Source organism: Scomber scombrus, chromosome 5, assembly GCF_963691925.1.
Source record: "Scomber scombrus chromosome 5, fScoSco1.1, whole genome shotgun sequence".
Lineage (NCBI taxonomy): Eukaryota > Metazoa > Chordata > Actinopteri > Scombriformes > Scombridae > Scomber > Scomber scombrus.
In genome coordinates this window covers 20,805,342-20,827,190 of record NC_084974.1, presented here as the reverse complement: position 1 = coordinate 20,827,190, position 21,849 = coordinate 20,805,342, and the positions used below count along the sequence as shown (strand labels likewise).

General features: G+C 39.3%; 2 protein-coding genes across 2 annotated transcripts in view; both read right to left on the bottom strand.

Moving 5' to 3' along the window:
- Nucleotides 1-1,007: 1,007 nt before the first annotated feature.
- LOC133980218 (claudin-8-like) lies at nt 1,008-1,697 on the bottom strand. Its single transcript, XM_062418871.1, has one exon. It carries the CDS (start codon nt 1,695-1,697, stop codon nt 1,008-1,010), a length of 690 nt encoding a protein of 229 aa, XP_062274855.1.
- Nucleotides 1,698-7,013: 5,316 nt separating this feature from the next.
- tiam1b (TIAM Rac1 associated GEF 1b) overlaps nt 7,014-21,849 on the bottom strand; it is a 36,541-nt gene continuing 21,705 nt past the window's right edge. Inside the window, exons 14-28 of the mRNA XM_062418870.1 lie at nt 20,657-20,869; nt 19,952-20,052; nt 16,692-16,736; nt 13,903-14,088; nt 12,476-12,544; nt 12,038-12,163; nt 11,814-11,922; nt 10,565-10,744; nt 10,329-10,447; nt 10,122-10,230; nt 9,934-9,992; nt 9,259-9,364; nt 9,038-9,125; nt 8,739-8,911; nt 7,014-7,551 (exon numbers count right to left, since the gene is read on the bottom strand). Of these exons, the coding sequence (XP_062274854.1) occupies nt 7,022-7,551; nt 8,739-8,911; nt 9,038-9,125; nt 9,259-9,364; nt 9,934-9,992; nt 10,122-10,230; nt 10,329-10,447; nt 10,565-10,744; nt 11,814-11,922; nt 12,038-12,163; nt 12,476-12,544; nt 13,903-14,088; nt 16,692-16,736; nt 19,952-20,052; nt 20,657-20,869 (2,213 nt within the window). The 3' untranslated portion in view covers nt 7,014-7,021. The remainder of the gene's footprint in view (nt 7,552-8,738; nt 8,912-9,037; nt 9,126-9,258; nt 9,365-9,933; nt 9,993-10,121; nt 10,231-10,328; nt 10,448-10,564; nt 10,745-11,813; nt 11,923-12,037; nt 12,164-12,475; nt 12,545-13,902; nt 14,089-16,691; nt 16,737-19,951; nt 20,053-20,656; nt 20,870-21,849) is intronic.

The window sequence follows — 21,849 nt, the reverse complement described above, 5'->3', positions numbered from 1 at the left end:
AACTAAACCAAAAGTCATTCATAAAAAGTCACTTCCAGCTAGTTCAAAATCAGCAGCTTGGCTTCTTACTGGTTTTAAAAGACATCACATCTCTCCAATTATGGCTTCTCTCCATTGGCTCCCTGTTCAATTTAGAATTGATTTTAAGATTTTACTGATCACTTTTAAAGCTATGGGTCTGGCCCCAAGCTACATAAAATATTGAGCCAATAAGAGTCAGTTCAAAACCTTAGCTCTTTACATGGGGGCTTTCAGGCTGGTCCAGAGTCAAGAGTAGCTAAAGTTGACCGTGCTTTTATTATCAAGACCCCTTGGCTTTGGAATGACCTACCTGAGGAAATAAGGCGATTCTTTTATATCACTTCTTAAAACCCATTTTTATAGACTTTCTTTAATTGTGATGTCTTTTTATTGCTTTATTCCTTTTTATTTGTGTTTTTAATGTATTGTATCTCTTATACCATCTTTATCATTCACTATCATTCTGTCTTCTCTCTGCTCTGTTTCTACATCTTTTGTCTTGTCATTTTAACTTCCATCTTAATTTTGTCTTGCTTTTGTTTAGCCTTACTGTTTGGCTTTCTGTTGCTTTATTTTGCCTGCTTTTACTTTGTCTGTCAAAGCACTTTGTAAAGTCTGTTTTAAAATATGCTATATAAATAAAGTTTTTTTTTTTTTTTCAAAGACAATTGAGTAGTTAAACGTGCAAGTTGACAGTTGAGAAACTCATTTATTTAAACAATAAACAATAAAAAAATAACAAATATTTTGTTACAAATATGAAGGATTTGGGCAGAATAAACATTACAAACACTGGAGATTAGAACAATGTATTGTGCAATAGGAACATTAAGTATAAGCCATGATGGAAATGTGTGTATAGGCAGTGAAAACAAATGTATTTACACATCATCTTTTGACTTTCCCAAGGCAGCAGATTTCAAATTGTGACATATAAAGTGGATTTTGCACATTGCAGGCAGTACAGTACAGTGCAGTTCAGCTGTTTAAACATATTCTTGCTGCTTATAAAAACTGGATGGGGTCCTCTCCAGGTACACACTGTTCGCTTTCAGTCCATCCTTTCCCGCCATTAAAGACATTTCAGTGGACGGCTCTTCCTCCTTCGAGCTCCGTTTGCAGTAGCTAAACAGAAAGATGATCCCAGCAATCAGCAAAATACCAGAGGTGGCCCAGCCAAGGAAGAGGGCCTCCCCTAGTTCTCGCTTCTGAGAATCCATGACCTGTGTGTTATAGAAATTGCGTATAACAGTATGGCCCACCCAGCTGACAGGGATGAGTGTGGTCAAACAGGAAAGCAGATACAAAGACCCCCCTAAAGCTATGGTGATGTTCTTGCTCTTCATATCGTCATCACAACAGCTGCTCTTCTTGGTCCCACATCCTGTGACCGACAAGGAGATGACAACCAGGACTATGGAGACACACATAAGCCCCCTGGCGGCTTGCAGCTCCGGAGGGAGAATTAGCAGCGAGTCATACACCTTGCACTGCATCTTGATGTCAGCTTGTCTGTAGCAGTTCATCCACAAGCCTTCCCAGAGTTCCTCCATGACGATAATATTAGCACCAATGAAGGCGGAGACCCTCCACATGGGAATGGCAGTGACGGCTACAGTCCCAATCAGGCCAATGAAGCCCAGGACTGTGGCAAAGACCTCCAATTTTGCTCTCATGGCTCAGAGGGGAAGTGTAGTCTTGTCTCTTGTCTGTCATCTAACGAGAAGACTCGTCAGCCGTTCTGTTTCATTTAGCTGTAAATATGTGATAGTATCACCATGCTGCAATGTCATCCTACTGGTTTCTACTAAAGATTTTTGTTTTTCTTTCAATTGTTCTATCTGAAACAACCAGGGGATAAACATTTGTTGTCTTTACCCGTCCTGCATGACACGTGCAGGTGAAACTAGCATGACTAATTTGAGACCTGAAAACTGTGCAAGATATTTTGACTTTCAATTTGTCATGGTAGGTTATTCTCCTTAGGTAACCTATACCTGCTTTGTGCAAGGATATACTGGATAAAGTCTTATTAACAATAATAGTCTTATTTTGTGACAAGTTAACATTTTGGAGGTAAAGGTTTTCACCTGTCATTACTGTATAATGCAATGCTGTACCTGACCTACCCCTTTGATTGACAGATCCCTGTGACTCTCCGGTGATTCAGCTGTATACATTAGACTGCATTGCAAAGAAAAACTGCCTTGAAGTAAAGGACATTGAGTCACACTATTAAAAAAATATGATATAAAAATGTAAGAATATTAGATAAATCATTTTTTTCTCTTGTTTTCTTTCCAAAATTAGTCAGCAAGAGAGACTGAAATATGGCAATGTCCCAGTAACAACAGAATGTGTGGTGAAAGGGCAGCATGCACGCGCACACACACACACACACGCACACACACACACACACACACACACACACACACACACACACACACACACACACACACACACACACACACACACACACATACACACACACTGTTTTCTATGTAAAACCACACACCAGCAGCAGTTTATAGCTCTTCCACACAGCCAATCTCCAATCAAATTTAAATAAGGAAAAAGCAACACACATTTTCAGACACTATACTGCAAAACTTTATCTTTATATTTTAAAATGACCGTTGTATGCTGACGGGTGTCAACTGAAACTACAATGTCACTGTGTGTTGCACTAAAATCAACTTTGAAGTGTAATGTTTTTTTTAGAAGGGAGTTAGTAATACATCTGATACTTCTACATGACATCAGTGTGAGCCTCATTAACACTCTTCGTTAAGGATGGAGAATTGACATAATGTCGCTCATTAAAGTAAACCCACTCATTAAAGAGACAAGTGAAAATCAATCATCAGTCAGTCGGCCAGTTTTTCTATCAGCTGACTTGTTTGTTGAAACTTGTACTGCCAATAAATAATAAAGCAATTTTAAGTTGCTTTAACCAAGGCTAAGATGATTTAAAGCTGACCAGGTAAATGCATGGTCTAATTATAGATCAAGAGGAAAAGGTTTCAAACTAGTTCACAAGAGACACCCTTTATTCAAACTCATTCAGCCTTGCAAAGGTTACAAAATGTTGGCCATCCTGTTTCTGAGAAATAGGAGAGACAGAAAAACAAAGCAAGAGGGAGAGAGAGAGAGCGAGAGACCGAGAGATATGGCAGGAAAAGGAACAGAAACTGGAAAGCCTGTTGAACAGGTTTGCTGAGTGATACAATCACCACGCACTCAGCTGCTTCAAATGTAAACAGATGTGCTCATGATGAGAAACACATAGCTATGAACTCAAAAACATCAAACCTGTATTGCGAAGTAGAGATGGGACCTCTGAACAGCTGGAATCTTTGCCTGGGATTTTGATGTGGGATGGAATTGATTAAAGCTATTGATATGTGATAACATTACACTGAATGTAACTGAATACTCAGTAATGTGCAAGTTAGAGCTGGTGCAGTGACAAATCCAGCAGACTTTGTGTGCCACCTGCTGTATATAAACATGACTACACATATATGGTCCACAATAAGATTTATATAACATTTTGCAGGTATTTTAAAAGAAATGCATTGCTTGTTTTTCTCCTGCCTTCCTGGCTATAACCTTTAATTCAGTGTTCATGTTTAGTTTTAGGGTTAGGCTTTAAGGTATCTATTCTGACAAGTGAAAAGAGTGTCCAGCCTGTGCTATTTTATCTCAGATAGGACATGTATTGTTAACTGAGTCTGAAGATGTTTGCTCCTGCAAAGCAAAGGGACAGGCAGAGCAGCCCCAGCCCATCTCTTCCCTCTGTCATTCAATACAGGATCCTATTGCCTCAGCATGATGGAGTCTGAAGTGATCTTTCTCCTCTATCTAAAGAGCACCAGGTCTTTTGTGGTATGTTGTGGTGATTGACAAGAGTGAGAGAGGGCTGGTAAAGGGGAATAAGACAGGGTGACAGTGTCTACAGAGCTCACAGACACAAAGGAGTAGATAAGACTGTGAGAACCATAGATTATAGTGTCCAGAGCAGGAATACTCCTTTAAGTGTTCATTAGTGGGTTCTTTACTGTATTATTACTGCATAGTTGGAAATATCATTGATATTATTGTTGTAGAGGCTTCAACTAGTTTAATTTGTGATTACCTTACCTTCGTGTTTTGTGGATAGTTTTGTTAAAAACTGGCATGTTGGTGTCATAGCAGCATTTTGACATGACCACTTCTTAATCAGTCTACTAAAGTCACAGCTTGTCACCTTTTCTTTTTTCTTTATTCTTTTTGATGAATCCATTTTACAACTGGAGCTCCTATATATGTCAATAACTTTAGCAGCTGACTAACAGGTGGCTGAATTATGACAGGTGATGTAAGATGATAGCAGTGTGTGTCACTCAAAAGCGGCTGATTAAACTGATCTTTATCATAGCAAGAAATTGAAAATTCAACAATAAATGGAAGCATAGGGAAGACAAATATCGACAACTCAAACACCAGATTTTGTAGCAGCACCACCAGTAGGGCAAACGATGTTGTTTGGACTGAGAGTCGCACCACAGAGGCCATATGATCACCTACAGTAAAATCAAAAGGATTTGCCCTGAGTACATCATTGTATGACATCTCAGAGTGAGCTCTACGTTTTCAAACATCTTTCATTAGTAATGTTAGCATGCTGTAGATAGAGGACTAGCTATATAATATACAGTATATACCATATATTTGACTATATATGGTAATACATATAGCATATAGTAGAGTAAAACAAATCGTCTGATCTTATAGCTTATACAAGTGATGAGAAAGTGAGGGTGAAGATTTATTAATTAATTTTTTTCTTGGATGACTGGATTCCCTGCCAGACCTCTGCTTACTGAGCCCTGCAGGAACGTGGTATCACCCTTCCTGATCAACTGCTCAATTGTTTGAATGTCCAATAGCATTCAAACAACAGAGATGGACATAATGAAAAAAAAAACACTTTAAAACACAATAGTCCTTCAGCGAATACCAGTTTGTTGTAGCTCATAATATTTGGCTCTTGTTAAAATTTACATGGATTCAAGTTGATGACCATTTTTAGGCAATTTTTTGTAGTGTTATAGTTAAGTGTCTTTCAGCCAGTGTAGGCGAGAGTCTACTTGTTAATGCTGTTAATCTTTGCTAATGTAGTTTTCCTGTGATTGCCATTCATGATTATTCTGCTGTGTTCATGACCGATGTACCAACAATTAAAATCTCAAAAATCATGATGACATTTGCAAGACAAAAAGAACCTTGGCATAAGAGGAAAGCACAGGCAGACCCTCACCAACACTCTCTAAAAGATACTTATACAATTCCAGAGAAATTATCATTCAGTGCAATCAAAAAAAGTCTAAATTAAGGAAAAAAACAAGCTAAGAGAGCTTCATCTCTCATCTAAGCTCAGTATGTTTATTTAATCTTCATAGCTGACATCATTGGTTCTCCCATAAAAAGGGGTTGTAGCTGCTTCACAATTATTTAGACACTAAATCAGCAGTGGTTTTCAAACACATTGTGTTAACATCCTACATGTATTAAGATTTCATTTTTAGTTTCACCTTTTTTTTCCTCTGAGATTGCAGTCAGTCTTTTTGGGTTGCTTTGAGGCAAAAGAAAGCATCGATTAGCTGCTTAGTGCTGTTGTTCTCAGGCATGCCTGTGCACATTTTTGTTATTCTCACATCATAAAATTGGTTTGAGGGGATGATGTTTGCAAGACTGCAGGATATGAGTTATGCTGTTGAGTAAAAATCACACAAATCAATGAATCACTACAAAGAAGGGCTTTGAATTATAAGTAAGAAACAACTGTATTTATTATGATATCAATACATTTTTTATATACACACAGTAACAAAAATGCAGTCTTAGTAGCACAATGAGTTGTTTACAAGTATGACTTCTTTCACTGTTTAGGCTTAACTGCAAGTCTTTCCCTTGATTGCTTGAGCAAATTTGGACATTCTTTATGAAAAAAAACAAAAACATGATGTTTTGCTAACAAATTAATTTACATATGAATAAATAAAAAAGATTGCTTTGTAATCCTTTACCAGTGAACAATCCTTTTGAACAAACAAGACCTTTTAAAATAGCTGATGTGCAAATTCTATACAATAAAGAGTGGGAACAAGAAGTGTTAAGAATGAAATGTAATGTTGAATGTTCTTTGAATAGCAATACTGAAGAGCAAAAATTAAACAAAATGGAGAAAAATGGTTTCACAGTAAACAAAAACATGAAACAGCAAAAAGCAAATTCAAGTAAAACAGGATTATGTTAAATTAAAACAAATTAAAATTCCCTAGACTGTGTGACATAGGGGCTATTACATAATTCCACTATTAAATGCAACAAAATAACAAACAAAATATTTTCCAGGCTAAAAATATAGCTTTAAGTCTGGAAATCTGAAGATCAAAATCATATATTACACAAAGAGGAAAGCTGTTCCCAAAACATGTCAGTGTATATTCATTAAAAATGTACAAGTACAGTAAACTATGCAAGACAAGACTGTCCTTTGCACTTATTTATTCTATTTCTTTAAGGACAAATAATATACAGCCCTTAACTATAATAATATCTCTGATTCACACAGACAAAAAAATACTCATGTTCCCACAATACCCAAATTTGGCAACTGCAGGCAGGACTATAGAACGCTGCCCAAATGTGCAAACCATGCCAATCAAAGCGACTGATTAGATTCCATGATTGTACCATTAGTTCATCTCTCAAAGCTTACATTTGACCTCTATGTAACAGCATTTGATTTAGGATAAAGCACCCTCATTCTGTTTTCCTGTATTGCTCCACTGATGATCTTACCTGTACAAAAAGCATTCAGCGAGAGTAAGGTAAAGAAGGATCTTCTACTAGCTGTGCGATATAAGTCAATGCCCATGCATTGTTGGTGAAAATTGATGACGGTTCTTTATGGAGACTGTGTAAAGCTGTCTAAGACACTTGGCGTTTGCTTTTATGTGTCACAGTCTGGGGAGGAACCGGAGTGATTCCTTCGCACCCAAATTTCATCTTCCTCCGTTTGCTTTTTATCTTCCACACTGTCATCGGTCGTCGTGTCGGACAGCTTCGAATCAGTAGGTGTCTCACTGACTGTTGGGGACTTGACGTCCTTTCCATCCTCTGTTTCCTCTCCCTCCAAGGATAAAGCCATGATGGAGCCTTCTAGGTTGGCCTCAGTGGACGGCGCTCTGGGTGTCTGGCAGAACTCTTCGTCTTCGTCACTCAGGATGTCGGTCTCCTTCATCTCTTCCTGGTCCTCATATTCTTCTAGATCGAACTGCTCTTCCACCCAGCGATCGGTGTCACCTGCTAACTCAGGCTGCTGCTGGTGTCGTTGGTCCTGTTGCTGCAGCCGATTTGAGTCGGGCTCCTGAGGTGAGGGGAGGTCCTGTTCAGGCTCTCCATCAAAAACGATGTCTGTGTCGATGGTGAAACGGTTGCGCACTAGCTTCCTCCTTCCTAGGGTCCTGGTTGGGGCGGATGCTGTGAAAAACACAGGAGATCAACAAACACATTTAATAGGAATTACTAAGTTAGGTTTGCATGAATTTTACAACATCCTACTTGAGGAAGATAATATGCGTTGAAAAGTAGCTATTTTGAGGGTGGTTCTGAGTAACCTTAAATTATTACACCATTTACTACCATCAACTACACCATGCTGAGCATACCCTGGTTTGGTGACAAAATCAGAAAACGTTCTCTGAGAAGAAGAGATAAAACTTATCAAACTATCTAAATTATGGCAAAACAAAGTAACTGTAAACTAGTCTGTAATGTCTGCCTATTCCGAAAATTACAATAAATCACCTGTGGTTTTGTTTTACCTGAGGCATCTCCCCACATATTCGTTATTCATTGTTGACTACACACAGTCAACAATAACTTTTTCACACTACACTAAAGGGAGGAAGGGAATACAGGCCCTATCTTATGATTGGTTGTGGTATGTTGTGATTATATCACAGCTAAGGGATGCTGTTCAGCCCAATACGCAGCAGTGGGTGAACAACCCCCTTAAAAACAGTTGCCAAATATTACAATATAGAAATTATAGACACAATCCAATAAAAACAGTTTTATGAAGTAAAACCATATTACAAGAGTCACAAAAGTAGTTTGCTATGCAGTGTTAGTAAACTGCTGAATTAATGTTCAAGTTACTCATTGATATTATTTATTCAAATTAATTTGAACGTTCCCATAAATGACACACTCATGGAAAAACTGTCCAACGTTTCTGGGGTCACGTTGCCAAGTGTTTATAATAACGTTGGGCCTACTCATTTGTTTAGAAGACGCATTGATTTGTTCTGGTACTGAGGATGCTGCTTCACCTTCTCCGGACACTAAATTTCAGTCACCAATAGTTCTGGAGAGAGGTATCTGTCTTGCTTAAAGACTCACATCTGAAACATTTTGCAACATGGGAGACATGGGTTGTTGGAGCTTTGTGTTGTCCCTGCTTGCTTACAGATTGTGGGCAACATTTTAATGGTAGTCACAGTATGACATTTAAAAATAGAACTGTAAAAGGACATTAAACGTCATAGCCATATTATACCACAGCTATCAACTAATCAGATTGTGAGATTTTAACTACCCACTTTATGATCTGAATTAGGCCACTTTCAGTTGTAGGGTGAATGCAGCTAAAGACTGGCATTTACCAGCTCTATTAATGACGGGACGGGCTCCCTTCAGGGCACAGAGGCGTTTTCCTCCAAAGGGCACATACTGCTGGTTGAGGGGTAAACTCTCTGTTTTTAGGAGTTGCCGACGGTGCTTTTCCCTCAAGATGGAATGGATGGTCTTCAAAAAGTCTTTTCTACTCTCCGGAGAGCTGAGGGAGACAGAAGGCCATGTTATCAGTTTGTCACTCTATAGATAGCAGCAGACAGGATCATATCAGTGGCACGCAAGCTTCAATCTGCAGTGGAATTCAACCTCCATTAGACGAGATCCTCACCTACAGCACAGCTGAAATGTCCTCTCTGGCCTTCCCTCTGACTCTGATTTTGTGTGGACAATCTCACACATAGCAGAGCCCTCACCATCTGAAGAAGAAATTAACACTCACAGTTGATCTCTTGTACAGAGTACTCTAGTAAGATTTTCTGAGATAATCATTTCTGGATTTACAACAATACAGCGTGAATGATGAAATACTTTATTCACTGAGTCACTTACCTGCATTAACCAAGGACCTGACTTGAAGGGCGTCTGTGGGAATCATGTGACGGTATCGGAAGGGGTCTTTTTCCTCTGAAGATACAGATGCTCGATGGGAGCCACCCTTGGATTTATCAGACAAAGTATGTCAGTATCACATTTCAGAACCATGATTGTGAAATGAGCTCCATCATTTCTAATAAACTTCAAAAGGATGTGATGTATGTGGAAATGTGTAAGATTTAGGATGATCTATTGGTAGAAATGGAATAGAAAGGCAATAAGTATGTTTAACTTAGTGTATAATAACCTGAAAATAAGAATTGTGTATTAATTACTTTAGAACGAGCCCTTTATATCTTCACAGGGAGCAGGTCCCCCTACACAGAGCATGCCATGTTTCTATAGCAGCCCAGAGCGGTCAAACCAAACACTGGCTCTAAACACATTTTTTATGAGTTTCGCAGCCACTGTAAATTCTCCTACATGCTTGAAAAGTAGGCGTTGAGGGGAGGGGGATTCATTTGGTTGCAATCTGCAATCCCACTGCTAGATGCCACTAAATCGTACACACTGGTCCTTCAAGGCTGTTTAATAGGTGACCCACTAGACTGATTCTGAAACTGGTACATGAGAAAAGAAAATGTATGATGATGGTGTTGCAGATGCTTTCTTGCATGTGTGAGAACTCACCATTTTCTTTTTCTGTTTGGACCCATCCTTGCACACAAAGACCACTGCTGTTTTGAACACTAAAAGAAATTGTATACAAAACACTGTTATCATTACATACTTCAGACAAATAGCAGTGAAAACATGTATGTATGCCACAGCAGTCATACTCATTACGTGATCATGAAAAACAATTACCACTGACGTACCAAATGTAGCCATCTGAGGCTCTTTCTTCCATTTTCCTAAAGAGGCAGGAGGGTTGATCCAGGTCACACTGGTGTGTAGCAGCAGGTCACCCATGGACAGATCAGCAACCTGGAAATAGCAACAAAATATCAACAAAATATCAACAGTCACTTGACATGTACCCTTAAGTTGACAGAACAGAGCCACACCACTTTCATCCAACCTACTTCTTTCTTTTCACCGCTCTGCTCAGTGATGAGCTGATCGAACACAGCCCCGAACTCCTCATGGATCTTCTGCATCTCGTTGATGTGGCTGGCAACTTTGTTCATGGCTTTCATGGCAACTACAGACAAGCAGATAACAATATGAATTATTTTTTTTGTGATCACATGTATTCACCCCAGTCCTCCCTTGTCAAATGATTTTAATATTCTTGGCCAGCTATATGACCGGGACTCACCATCCAGGTGGTAGTGCTCCTCACTGTCTGGGTCTGTGAGTGAGTAGAGCTCCTTCAGCAGGAGAGGATACTTCAGCACCCTCTGGATGGGTTTGATCAGGTACGACTCAAGGGTGGACGAGTGCTGCTGCTTGGGATTACGCTCATCCAGGAAGGCCTTGAAATCAGGATCGGTTTTGGCTGAAATGACCAATAAAGAACATTTATTGAAACACCTCCAGACATCTTACTCATATTTTATTTACTCTTTCCACAATCGCATGTACACATAATTAAACAACTAAAGAGTAGAATCAAGTAATTTTGATCATGATCTGTAATTTACAGTAATAAAGTTTGTACTCTGTTCACGTGAAACTGATTGTTGTTGCTCATTTTGATATTACCCAGGTTACTGTTGCATATACATCTTGAATTTTTCAATTGAAATTTACTTGCGCAAACTCAGACACATATATGTCGCTTAAGCTCCCAAACATTGTCCATGCTGTGACATGCAGACTGAAGTGGCTGTTCAGAACAAAATCAGACCTGCGTTTAAAGGGTTGTGTGGAGTTGTGTTGTTTGAAGTACAGGTGAGACATAAAATACAATCTCTTCTTAAACATGTTGGTTACATGATTGTCAGTGTGTTTTGGAAGGAGACAGAAAAGAAATGATTGGGTTAGAAGTCCTACAGATCAACTAACCAGTTATCAACAAAGAGGCACAGCCAAAATCCACAATGTTTACATTTTGAGAGATGCACAATGGAGAAGTTTACAAGGGTACATGTGTGTTTGCAGAGCTCAGTGTGAAAACCGTGCAAGTCTTAGAACTGAAATGATAATTTAGTCTAGTTGAAGACTAGATGTTTCTTTTAGAGTAGGCAAAGAATCATGTGTTCAGTACTTTAAAAAACAGCTTTACCTAAATAACACGTCACCAAACTCAATAACTAGTTGACTCCTTGAATGAAATGCAAATACAAACAAATCTATCCACTCAAGTGTTAAAAGGAGTGGGTGTGCTAGCTAGAGAACAGACTGTTCAACACTGCTCATTATATATTATACAATGTTTGTGGGCCTTATAGCTGAGGAAGCCACCAGCTTGAAAGTATGCAGAGGTCAAATGGACAACTGTCTGGCTGACAACTCTGTAGAGCAGATTTATGCAGCCTTGCAGGACATGGCAGATGGTTGATGGATAAATGCATCCTCTCCTTTGAGCAAAGGAGGAATGTCGACCCAAGAGCACATTTACTCACCCTTTACGAGGACCTTAGGGACTTTTGTGTGGCTGGCGCAGAAAGCACTGTAGATTTTAAAACGGTCTGCATAGTACAGGAAAGAGCCTCCCAGAGAGAAGAGGATTTTCTGTGAAAAAGGGAAGAGAAGTTAATCAACCAGAAGTTATAAAAGCCTTTATGGGTGTTTTAAATGTCTGTTGCTGGTCATATCTTGTGGTGTGTATTTCACAAAGAGAGTATACCTTAAACTGATCCACACTCTCTAACTTCTCCAGATCTGGAACTAGTCTGGTTCCATCTTCCAGTGTCTTGAGAAACTCAACTTGGAACTCAACCATTTCCGGCAAATTCCCAAACAGTACATCCAGCTGGAAAAGAAAGACATTTGAGCAAAGTCTAAATAAGTTGTCCTTATTTTACAGTATTCTGTAATATTTCCTAAAATCTTCGTGTCGTGCATCAATTACTAGTCTCTTGCCGCAGTTGGAGCATGGAAACGATCAAAGTCGCTAGTTTTCAAACCCCCCTCTCTCCATCTCTGTCCCTCTCATTGTCCCACCCTCTTGTTCTCGTAAGTGGCTACTCTTTACATGATTCTGTAACCCACTGGTCCTGGAACATTTCCACAGTGTTGTTATTTAAAAGCCAACTACCCCTCAAATGTCCACAGGGAAACATACCTCATCCTGAGTAAGGAAGGTCTCTTTCTGCAGTGGAGTTAAATATCTCCCGATGAGGCAATTGAGGTCCTGCAAGACAAGAGTGGATTATGTTTGATTCAGGGTCATCTGTGTCATTGCTTGAAATACAGGCATGAAAAAACACAGCTCTAAATAAGACTTAAATATTCCTCACAAGAAGACTGTGATCAAGAGGCAGAAATTGTCTGAGAGAACAGAAATAAATAGTCTATTCAAGATCAAAGGCAGAGGAGCTGGTGAATGCCTGTCTGCATCCACTTGAAAAAGACAGGAACTATATGGAAACTCAATTAAATAAATTATTCTAGCAAAATTTACCCAAGCTGAACTGTAATAAAAGCCTGTGAGATTAATTAGCAGCTCTTCTAAAAAGTAGGGAAATAGACCTCCTATCGTCTTCAAAGAAGAAAGGCTGATCTAACACAACAATGTACAATTAACCTACTATTAATGTAAAATTATTGGTCCTAAATTTGAGGAACCTAAAATATGTGCATCCTATGAAGAATTTAATTACGTGTTAGAAGGTAAAATATCTAGATACAATATTAAGATAATGTAAACATGCCATTGAAAATAACAAAAAATATCTATATACCAATTTAACGTAGCTATATGATTTATCATAGCAACATGAGATGTTTTTAAAAAAGCCTCAAAAAGGCTCTGTGCCCAAAATGGTAAAAAATGTTTTTTTTAATGTTTTAATGGGTAGTCATGACAACATAAGTGAACAAAAATAAATTGGATCAGCTGTCACAAGCTGCAAAGAACTAACATGATTATTATAGGTATGTAGCTTACGATAGGTGTTTCCAACATTTAGTGTTTCTATTATTTTTGTCTACCCTAATATTACAACAGCAGCTGAGCTTCAAGTCCCACTTCAACTGCATACAGTGACACATAAAACACATCCACGTGTCCATTTGACTGTGGGTAAGTAGGACAGATCGCCAAGTATCCCAAAAATCACACTGTATCCTTTAAAGCTGCTACAATAAACAATCTATCATGCACAATGTCATTTATATATATATATATATATATATATATATATATATGTATATATATATATATATATATATATATGTATATACTGTCTGTACCCCCAGTAATGATGTATAACATTCTAGATAGCCTTGACATTATCCCATTATACACACTCTTTAACCCAGTTATTCCACTGAGCCACATTTATAATGGGCAGAGAAAGATTAGGCAATATCCAGGCAAGGGCACAGCTGTGTCCCCCTTATGTCTCTCGGGACACAAAGATAAATATGGATTGGTCATGTGGAATAGATCATGTGCAGGACAGAAACACAGATCGATGGAAAGGAGGAACACATGCATACACTCAAAAAGACCATCTGCTCCTTACAAGCAAGATGAGTGATACTGACTTTGACATAGGTGCGTTCGGTCTCCACGAGTTCACAGATGACTTTGCGGAGCTTGTCAGCATCAGAGAGCTGTCGGAGAGTTGCAGGAGGTGGGAAGGGTGAATCTGGGCTCGGCGAAGAGGACACACACTCCGAGGGATTCATGTCATGGAGACTGCGGCAGAAAGCAGCGACCTGCTCCGTACTCTGCAAGGAAAATGAAGAGGGAAAGAAAAAGAGAAAAGCTTTGATAAATTATGTAACTCCAGTTTGAAGTTAAAGGGAAAAAAAAGATCTAACCATCAGTAAATCAACACAGAAACAGCACCTCAGATTTGAGCTTGTAGGTGTCACTTTCTACTTACTGATGTGCACGGATTGATGACTATGCAGAGAGTGAGCCTGGAAAGAGGCAGAGAGGCAGCTCTAGAAACATCATTTGGACTAATTTGGTCTATTTTCAGTCTCATAACAATAACTCTCCACCTCTCTCTCTTTCACTCACACCCCTATTTTCCCTGGTGTTTTCCTCCTACTAACGGCTCAGTGGTATAATGATTCATCTATTTTACGGAATCAAAATATACCCACAACAATGTCTGTCCACATACAGTATGGGTTGCCCTGGAGACTGGCCCTGATGTGCATTAGACTATCATTTTGGACAAAAATAGACCCCACTCAGCAACAGCATACATGCAGAACTAATACGGTTAGTTTGTTCGCAACAGGCTACAGCCTCACCGCCGACCGTAAGTGTTTTGACTTTTTAAATCAATACAAGCACAAAATAAAAAGCACAAAGAGAACTGTATTTATGTCCAGTAAACCCTCCTTTCATTTTTTGAGGAAAGCTTTTAATGTATTAAACCCAAAACAATACTTTTTATAAATGTATAAAGCAGGTGAGAGACATTAATGGACAAAAGTTGCAAGGAGCACACGGTTATGGCCACATAACAGGAACAACTGGCAGGTATCGACACTACTGAGGCCATGAGAGAGCAATATAAAGTTTCTTATCAGCCAGACAGAAATGATTTATCCAGTAGCACCAACAAGCTCCTCCAGGAAATAATAATAAATAACAAAAATACAGCTTCCAGACAGCTGCAGAAGATGGAACATTATAATCCTCAGATAAAATAATTGAATTAAGATATAAGATACTGATCTACTATGAGTGTACACATCTGAGGGCATCAGATATATCACTATGCATAAAAAGGAGTGCATAATTTATTTCACTTTATCAAGATTTCCAACAGAATTGAATAATATATTAAGCTACAGGAGCAAGTTACATACAGAACAAATGAGGAACATTATGCTATCCAGTGACAGTCACGCATCTTCTCATGCAGCTTTGCAAATGAGAATGGTTATCATTGTTATCTAATCAGACAGATACATTCTTATGTGAGGCACGACAGCCATTTGTTTCTCTTGACAGTGTTCCCAAAATAATCAGGCATCTCCCAGATCATCAGAACTGCATCACATGAACTGGAATTGCAACACTGGCTGTAAATGCAAGGTCGCCAATGCAGTCTTTACTAACGGACTGCTGCTATTTTAGCCTAATCTATGGTAAAAGAAGTGCTGCAATAGGTCTTTTGTAAACTTTGATGTTACTCTTGATGATTGAAAGATGTAAAAAAAGGATGCGTACATAAGAAACAGTTGGATGAAGAGAGTGGTTTTGAGAATGTCTTTGAAAGTGTTTTTAGAAGGATTCTTGTAACATCTATTTATTAAAAAATGTACTGACAGTGTGCAGGATTAAGTACATTTCTAACAGCAGTTTTCCTCAGCGCAGCATGTCTGTATTTGTTCCTGCAGAGCATCCCTAATATGCTTTTTACTAATGAGATGCTGTATATTAATCCCAAATTGAAAAAAGTGTAATATAAGAGCAAAAAAGTTATAAACACACTCACACAGAGACAGACGCAGACACAGGCACACACATAAACATGCACACATTCAAGTCTGCAATCCATAAATCATTTCACCCAAAGAAATAAGGAAAATGTATAAATAAACCTGATTTGTTCCTGTCTATTTAGTCAAATAAAATCAACCATTTTTATTGAGCACAACTGTGTAGTCATAGTCTTCCGAATCACAATCTAGGCTAATTAACACCATGGCAGCTTTGGGTGCATAAACACTTATGAAATGGCATAGAGAAGAGAAAGAACGGGGAGGAGGGGGGGAATCAAAGCCTCCAATATCACATAAAAAGAACAATATGTAGATAAGAAAGCTTGTCATGGGTAGAACTAAGATGCCAGAAACTCGTATTTTCCCAAACAAATGACATTTAGATTAAAAACTGGTTCAAAGCATGAAAGCACTGATGATGGGGTAGGAAGAAGATTGCATGCCTGCCCACTGATAAGCCTGAGATCACAGCTCAAGGTGCCAAGAACGAGAACTCACTGCAACAGTCAGAGAGTCACTGAAACAATGCTCAGGATAGTTTGTCAAAGTCATGCAAAGTCCACATTCTCAGAGGTCTGTCCTGTAGAGACTTTTAGCTCCTACATGCTGTGTTATTTAGGTATCCTATGGAGCTCTCCAGTGATTATGGGGCAACTCCGCGACAGAACGGTGACTCACAGCTTCCTGTTGTCTGTCTACAGCAGCTAAGAGGTGTGAAACAAACACAGAGAAAGAAATGTGCTTTACTCTAACTGTAATAAAAAAGCAGCATCAGCATCAATTGTCAACATCAACAATGCCGACATCACAGCAGCAGCTAGCCAGGTAAAGTAAAAGGGATACAATCAAGGAAGGAATCTCACCAGATGAAGCATGTCATACATGGAGTCGGAGGAGCGCTTGCTGTGCTTGCTCCATTTCAGGACGGACATAGCTGGGTGCAGGTGGACAGTCAGCGTCAGTCAAAGTGCCCGAAAGAGAGAGAGACTCCAGACTTTGGAAGGAGTCAAGTCTACACTGCGCTTCACCCACACATTTCTCAGCTCTTTTGTCCTCCCTCTCTTTACAAAAAGGAGAAGGTGCTGTGGTGCTTGTGAAGGATGAGTGAAGCTGCTTAGCCTCCTCCTCTCCGCCCACCAGCTCTTACAGCCTTCCAACTCTCCTTCTTTTTGCCTTCACTGTCTGCTGTGGTTCTGTCACTGATAGTCTTCCGTTTTCTCTCTTTTCCTCTCTCTCTTCTCTACAGACTGGGTAAACTCAGGCACACAGTGTGAGTGTGAAGATTTGGTCGACTGCAGCAGCATTGTAAATGAGTCCTGATAATCCTCCAGACTGGAGAGAGAGCAAAGGAGCAATAGGGAAGAAGTCTCCTCCTCAAGGTTGCAGTGGGGCAGGATTGGCTGGGTGAGCCACACCGCAGTGGAATATAAATGCAGGATTTCAGGAAAAGAGGGGGAGTGATGGGGAGAGGGGAGCAGCAGGCTGCAGAATAGGGTGAACACAAGAACAGCCGGTATGGGAGGTTTTGCAGGAAATGTTTACACTTGCTAAAAAGGTATTTAATAACACGAAGCAGCCCAGAAAATGCCCATGTTCTGCAAAGAACAGGAGGATATAAATCTGCAGATATACTCACACACTTGCATGTGTTCATTTTGTGAGTGCATTGACTTATTTAACAATGCAATCTCATGTGTCTCCTTTCCAACCGTGTGCCTCATCTACACCTCACATCAGTTGGTGATTTCACTACTTTTCCAAGATAACAGCCAAACAAATCTGTACACCACAAATGTTTCTGTGGTAATGTATAGCAAAGCAAAAAGGATCTGCAATCAAGAAAATGTTGGACTGGTGACTGTTGGTTCACAATGCTAAATGTTTTGGAACCGCACTGCATGCTAGTCTATTGAAACCACTGCCAATTTAACTGTATCGTACTACTGCATCTTGTATGATGAAAATCTCAATGTGGTTGGCAAAAGTCAGCACCAAATGTTGAGTCTGGGAAGAAGTACTTGCTCTAAATGTTTGGCACTAATGTCTGATAACCAATGTGATCAGCTAAATACATGCCAGAACAAGTCAGGGCCTGGAAGTAAAGGTTATATATAGCTAATAGCTTTTTTTTTTGTATTGTGTCACAATGCTTTTTTAGTGCAATGAGTAAAGCTTGTCCCTGTTCCAAAGCACAAAATAAAATAAACAATCAGTACAGATTTTAAAAGCTATTTGATCGATAGCCATGACTCAATTACTTTGACAGCGAGTTATTACTTTAAAAGTTTGCTTTGCAGCAAATTCATCATGTTTGAAAGCAAAACTCCCAGCTAGTTGGTGTTGCTGCAAGTTGTCACTGGCTATAGGAACATTGGCTGCGACAAGAAGTTTATGGAAAAGTGAAGTGTCATCATGATCACTGCAAGGGGGACACTTGTCACACAGCCAAAAAACGGATGAATTAGCAAACGTGTATCATTTTGTTCTGTCATTAGTGAACTGGTGGTGCAAATCTAGACGTCATTACTGACAACAAGGTGCATCAATTTTATTATTTTTATTTTGCTCATATCCCTTTTTATTTGTTTATTTTTTTACACAGGCAGAATTGGTAAAATATTTGAATAATTGTTATTCATTAAATAAGGCTTATAATTAAAAAAGAAGCAATAAAAGAGATTAGACCACTCATCCATTTGAAGGGCAAGTGGGATGACTCAGGATCTTACAGTGATCATTGGAGTTCTTCCAGGGAGCCCATAACCCCAGCTGGTGCAATGAAAAATGAAGACATAATCAAGTGATAAGAGAAACTAATCTACAAGAAGATATCATCTTTTCATTCAGTATTGTATGAGCAGAGCCAAGTTGTCAGCTAGTTACAGAAAGGATAAGATGCCACTGCTTTAATCAAATTTAAAATCTCTTTTAATCTGAGGCTCTCTGTACTCAGCACACATGAATTCACCATTGTGTTCGATTCAGCACTTCAATAGCAAAATGTAAGTCTTCAGTATTGTTCACATCTGTGTGGATGATTTTTTTTTTCCTACTTGGTTGTCATGCTAATCCTGCTCTGTGCTTTCTTAAGTAATTTGTGTGTGTATGTTCATTTAGAGCTAATATATCTCAGCATATAATCAAGCAATTAGAATGCAAGCTTAATCAAAGGCCCATCCATCACTTGAATACTACTTTCAAAGCAAATACTTGACCCTTGCCTCGAGTCTCTAACTCATAAGATACACTTCAATTGGCATGAATTGATATTTAGGTCCCTTTGATTTTCATTTTGTCAAAAGCTACAAAATACACTGCACACAGCTTAAAAGGAAAAGATGAATCTGATACAGATAAACAAAGACAAATGGGGAGAACAAATGGATAATGTAAATGTTGGCACTGCTCTGCTTTCCTGACCAACATGAGATGAGCCAGTAACAGATGGCACCTCAAACTGTGGTGGAGCAAACTGTTCTTAAGTACTGTCTTCATAACAACACAGAGCTGAGCGGGATGCTGTGAAGGATGAGGGAAGGAAACAAGTAAAGGATTTAACACCTCAGCTCATCAAATGTTTTCAGTAATGATACTCAGAAGTGATGCACGGCTATGCACCCAGCCGACCCGCACCACCCACCCTGTAATAATATGCATTAATCAACCACCCGAACCTGACACAACCACCAAACCATCAGCTTTCTCTCTCTCACACACAGACATAAACACAAACAAACGGTATCCTACATGTATAGATAGATAGTTTTTTTAAGACTAGTGTTTGACTGCACTCTGTACAAAAAGATGGACACATGACCAGCTGAGCAGGAAAGTGCGCTCACAGGATGTGCTTGTTACTGAAATGCACAGCACCGTGTGTATGTGAGTGTATGTATTTGAGAGAGAAAAAGTGACAAAGAGGGGAAGAGAGACTAATAATTAACAGCCAAGCTTACTGCACATAATGTTTCTGTAAGTTATTTATAACTTACTCAGAATGCTGCTATTTTCTTGTATCATTATCCTAACCCGACTGACCCTCGGGACCCATGGGTTGTGGGTCGACCTGAGCATCACGAATACTCAGACTCCAGGAACAAAAAAGAAGAATTGGCACTCTTACCTTTCGGCACTCATCAAACTCACTGAAGATCTCAGAGTCGTCATCTAAGCTGTCTCCTGAGCTCTCCAACAGCAGTCCCACCCCATCATCCAGTATCTCCTCTGCAGCAAACAAACAAGCCATATATGAGCTACATGAAAATTGTATACATGCACAATATATTTGATTCTTTAACTGAGAGGAATTCACTTTTAAACAAGGAGTGATAAAAATAAAATACAGTTTTGCTGTGTCATGAATAGCATGCCAAACTTATCAAACTAATCCACTAAGTGAGACCACACGTACTGCTGGGAACCTCTCATAGCCCTCTTCCTAATTAATTCCCTGAAGATTCACCATATTTGCATAAATCAAACTGGTGTTACTAAGGACACTGACAAGAAGTGTTTTTCTTCTCAGAAGGAAAGAAAAATCAAAGCTTGAGAGCAGCCTGCTTTTGCCTTTCTGGTCTATTTGGCATCTTTGAAAGGATTAAAGACCAGCTCAGTTGGCAAACATGACCATACTGTGTGAACTCCTATACACTTTACAAGTATACATGACTTCTGGGAAATTGAGTTTTGGAGTTAAACTCTGCTAATTGGACCCACAAATGTGCTAAATTAGTAAAGGACATTTTCAGGGGCTAATCATTTACTCTCTTTGGGAAATGAAGCACAAACATGAACATCATGTCAGGCTGTATTTGAAAGTTTGTGTCACCTTGACTCTGGGAGAAGATGTCTGTGTAGAGATCCTCCTCTGCATCTGAGCGGCGTGGCGGTAGGTAGCACAGCTGACGGCGGTCCACAGAAGGCAAGGTGTTGACTGTCAAAGCCAGTGAGGATTGGGAGAATGCCGCCTTCATGTCAGAGAAGTTGAGACTATGAGAGTCCTTTCCATTCAGCTGAAGTATTTCATCCCCTGCATTCAGACCTGCAGAGTGGGAACACCATCAGCTTAAATTCAATTTACTGCCTGTCACACCCCATGCACTAAACAAACAGCATCATATTTCCTTATTTATAAAGATGGTAACAACAGTTTAGCTCATTTGTTGTGCTGATTAACTGACAATTAAACTCCTAATTAAGATTATAAGAAGACATTATTGCAAAAAATCAAAACAGAGTTAAAAGGAGAAATACAACTCTGAACATTTCTTGCAGATTAATTATCTTTGCCTCTCAGACCCACACGCATGACCCACTTCTATATGACCAGTGAACTGTCAGCCACTGAGACAGTGACGATATCTCACTGTGCTGCAGCACAGCATCACTCTGCTGTCACTGTAGTATAACTTAGTAGCATGGGTACCAATATGAAGCAGCTGTGGTGAGGTGTCATATTCAGCTTCGTCTTTCCAGGGCTGCCAACTCTCACGCATTGACCATGAGACTCACGCAATTGTCACTTTTCACTCTCTCTCACGCCACATGTCCAATTTCAAAAACAAATTCATAACTGAAACAGCAGCACCATGCAGCAGTGAGTTATTCAGTGAGAAATACACACAAATCTATTATATTGTCAATTATTCCCATGCATGCTGTTCAGAGTAATTTCAGTCAGCAGCTACTCTTACACCATGCACACGCAGGCAGGAGAATGAGTTACTATGGTTACGGGGGACCCTCTGTATCTCTAAAACTTTCTCGCGATTCCCAATGATGATTTTAGGTTTTATTGATTGATCCAAATTGTTCGTACTTTGATGAAATTGTTGATCGCCTTGTGTGTATTTAAAATAGCAACCCCCAGGTTTAACATTGTTTAAGCAGGTTTACTTGTCTAAATAAATATTGGGATATGTTGTAAGGCTATTTCATTAAGATAAAATGAATTCGCTTTCCCGCACGGTAACAAATCTCACTCCAAGCTGAAGTCATAACTCGGCAGCCCTGATCTTTCAC

What these genes read in the sequence shown, in the direction of transcription:
- LOC133980218 (XM_062418871.1), bottom strand. Translation starts at nt 1,697, where the DNA reads ATGAGAGCAAAATTGGAGGTCTTTGCCACAGTCCTGGGCTTCATTGGC.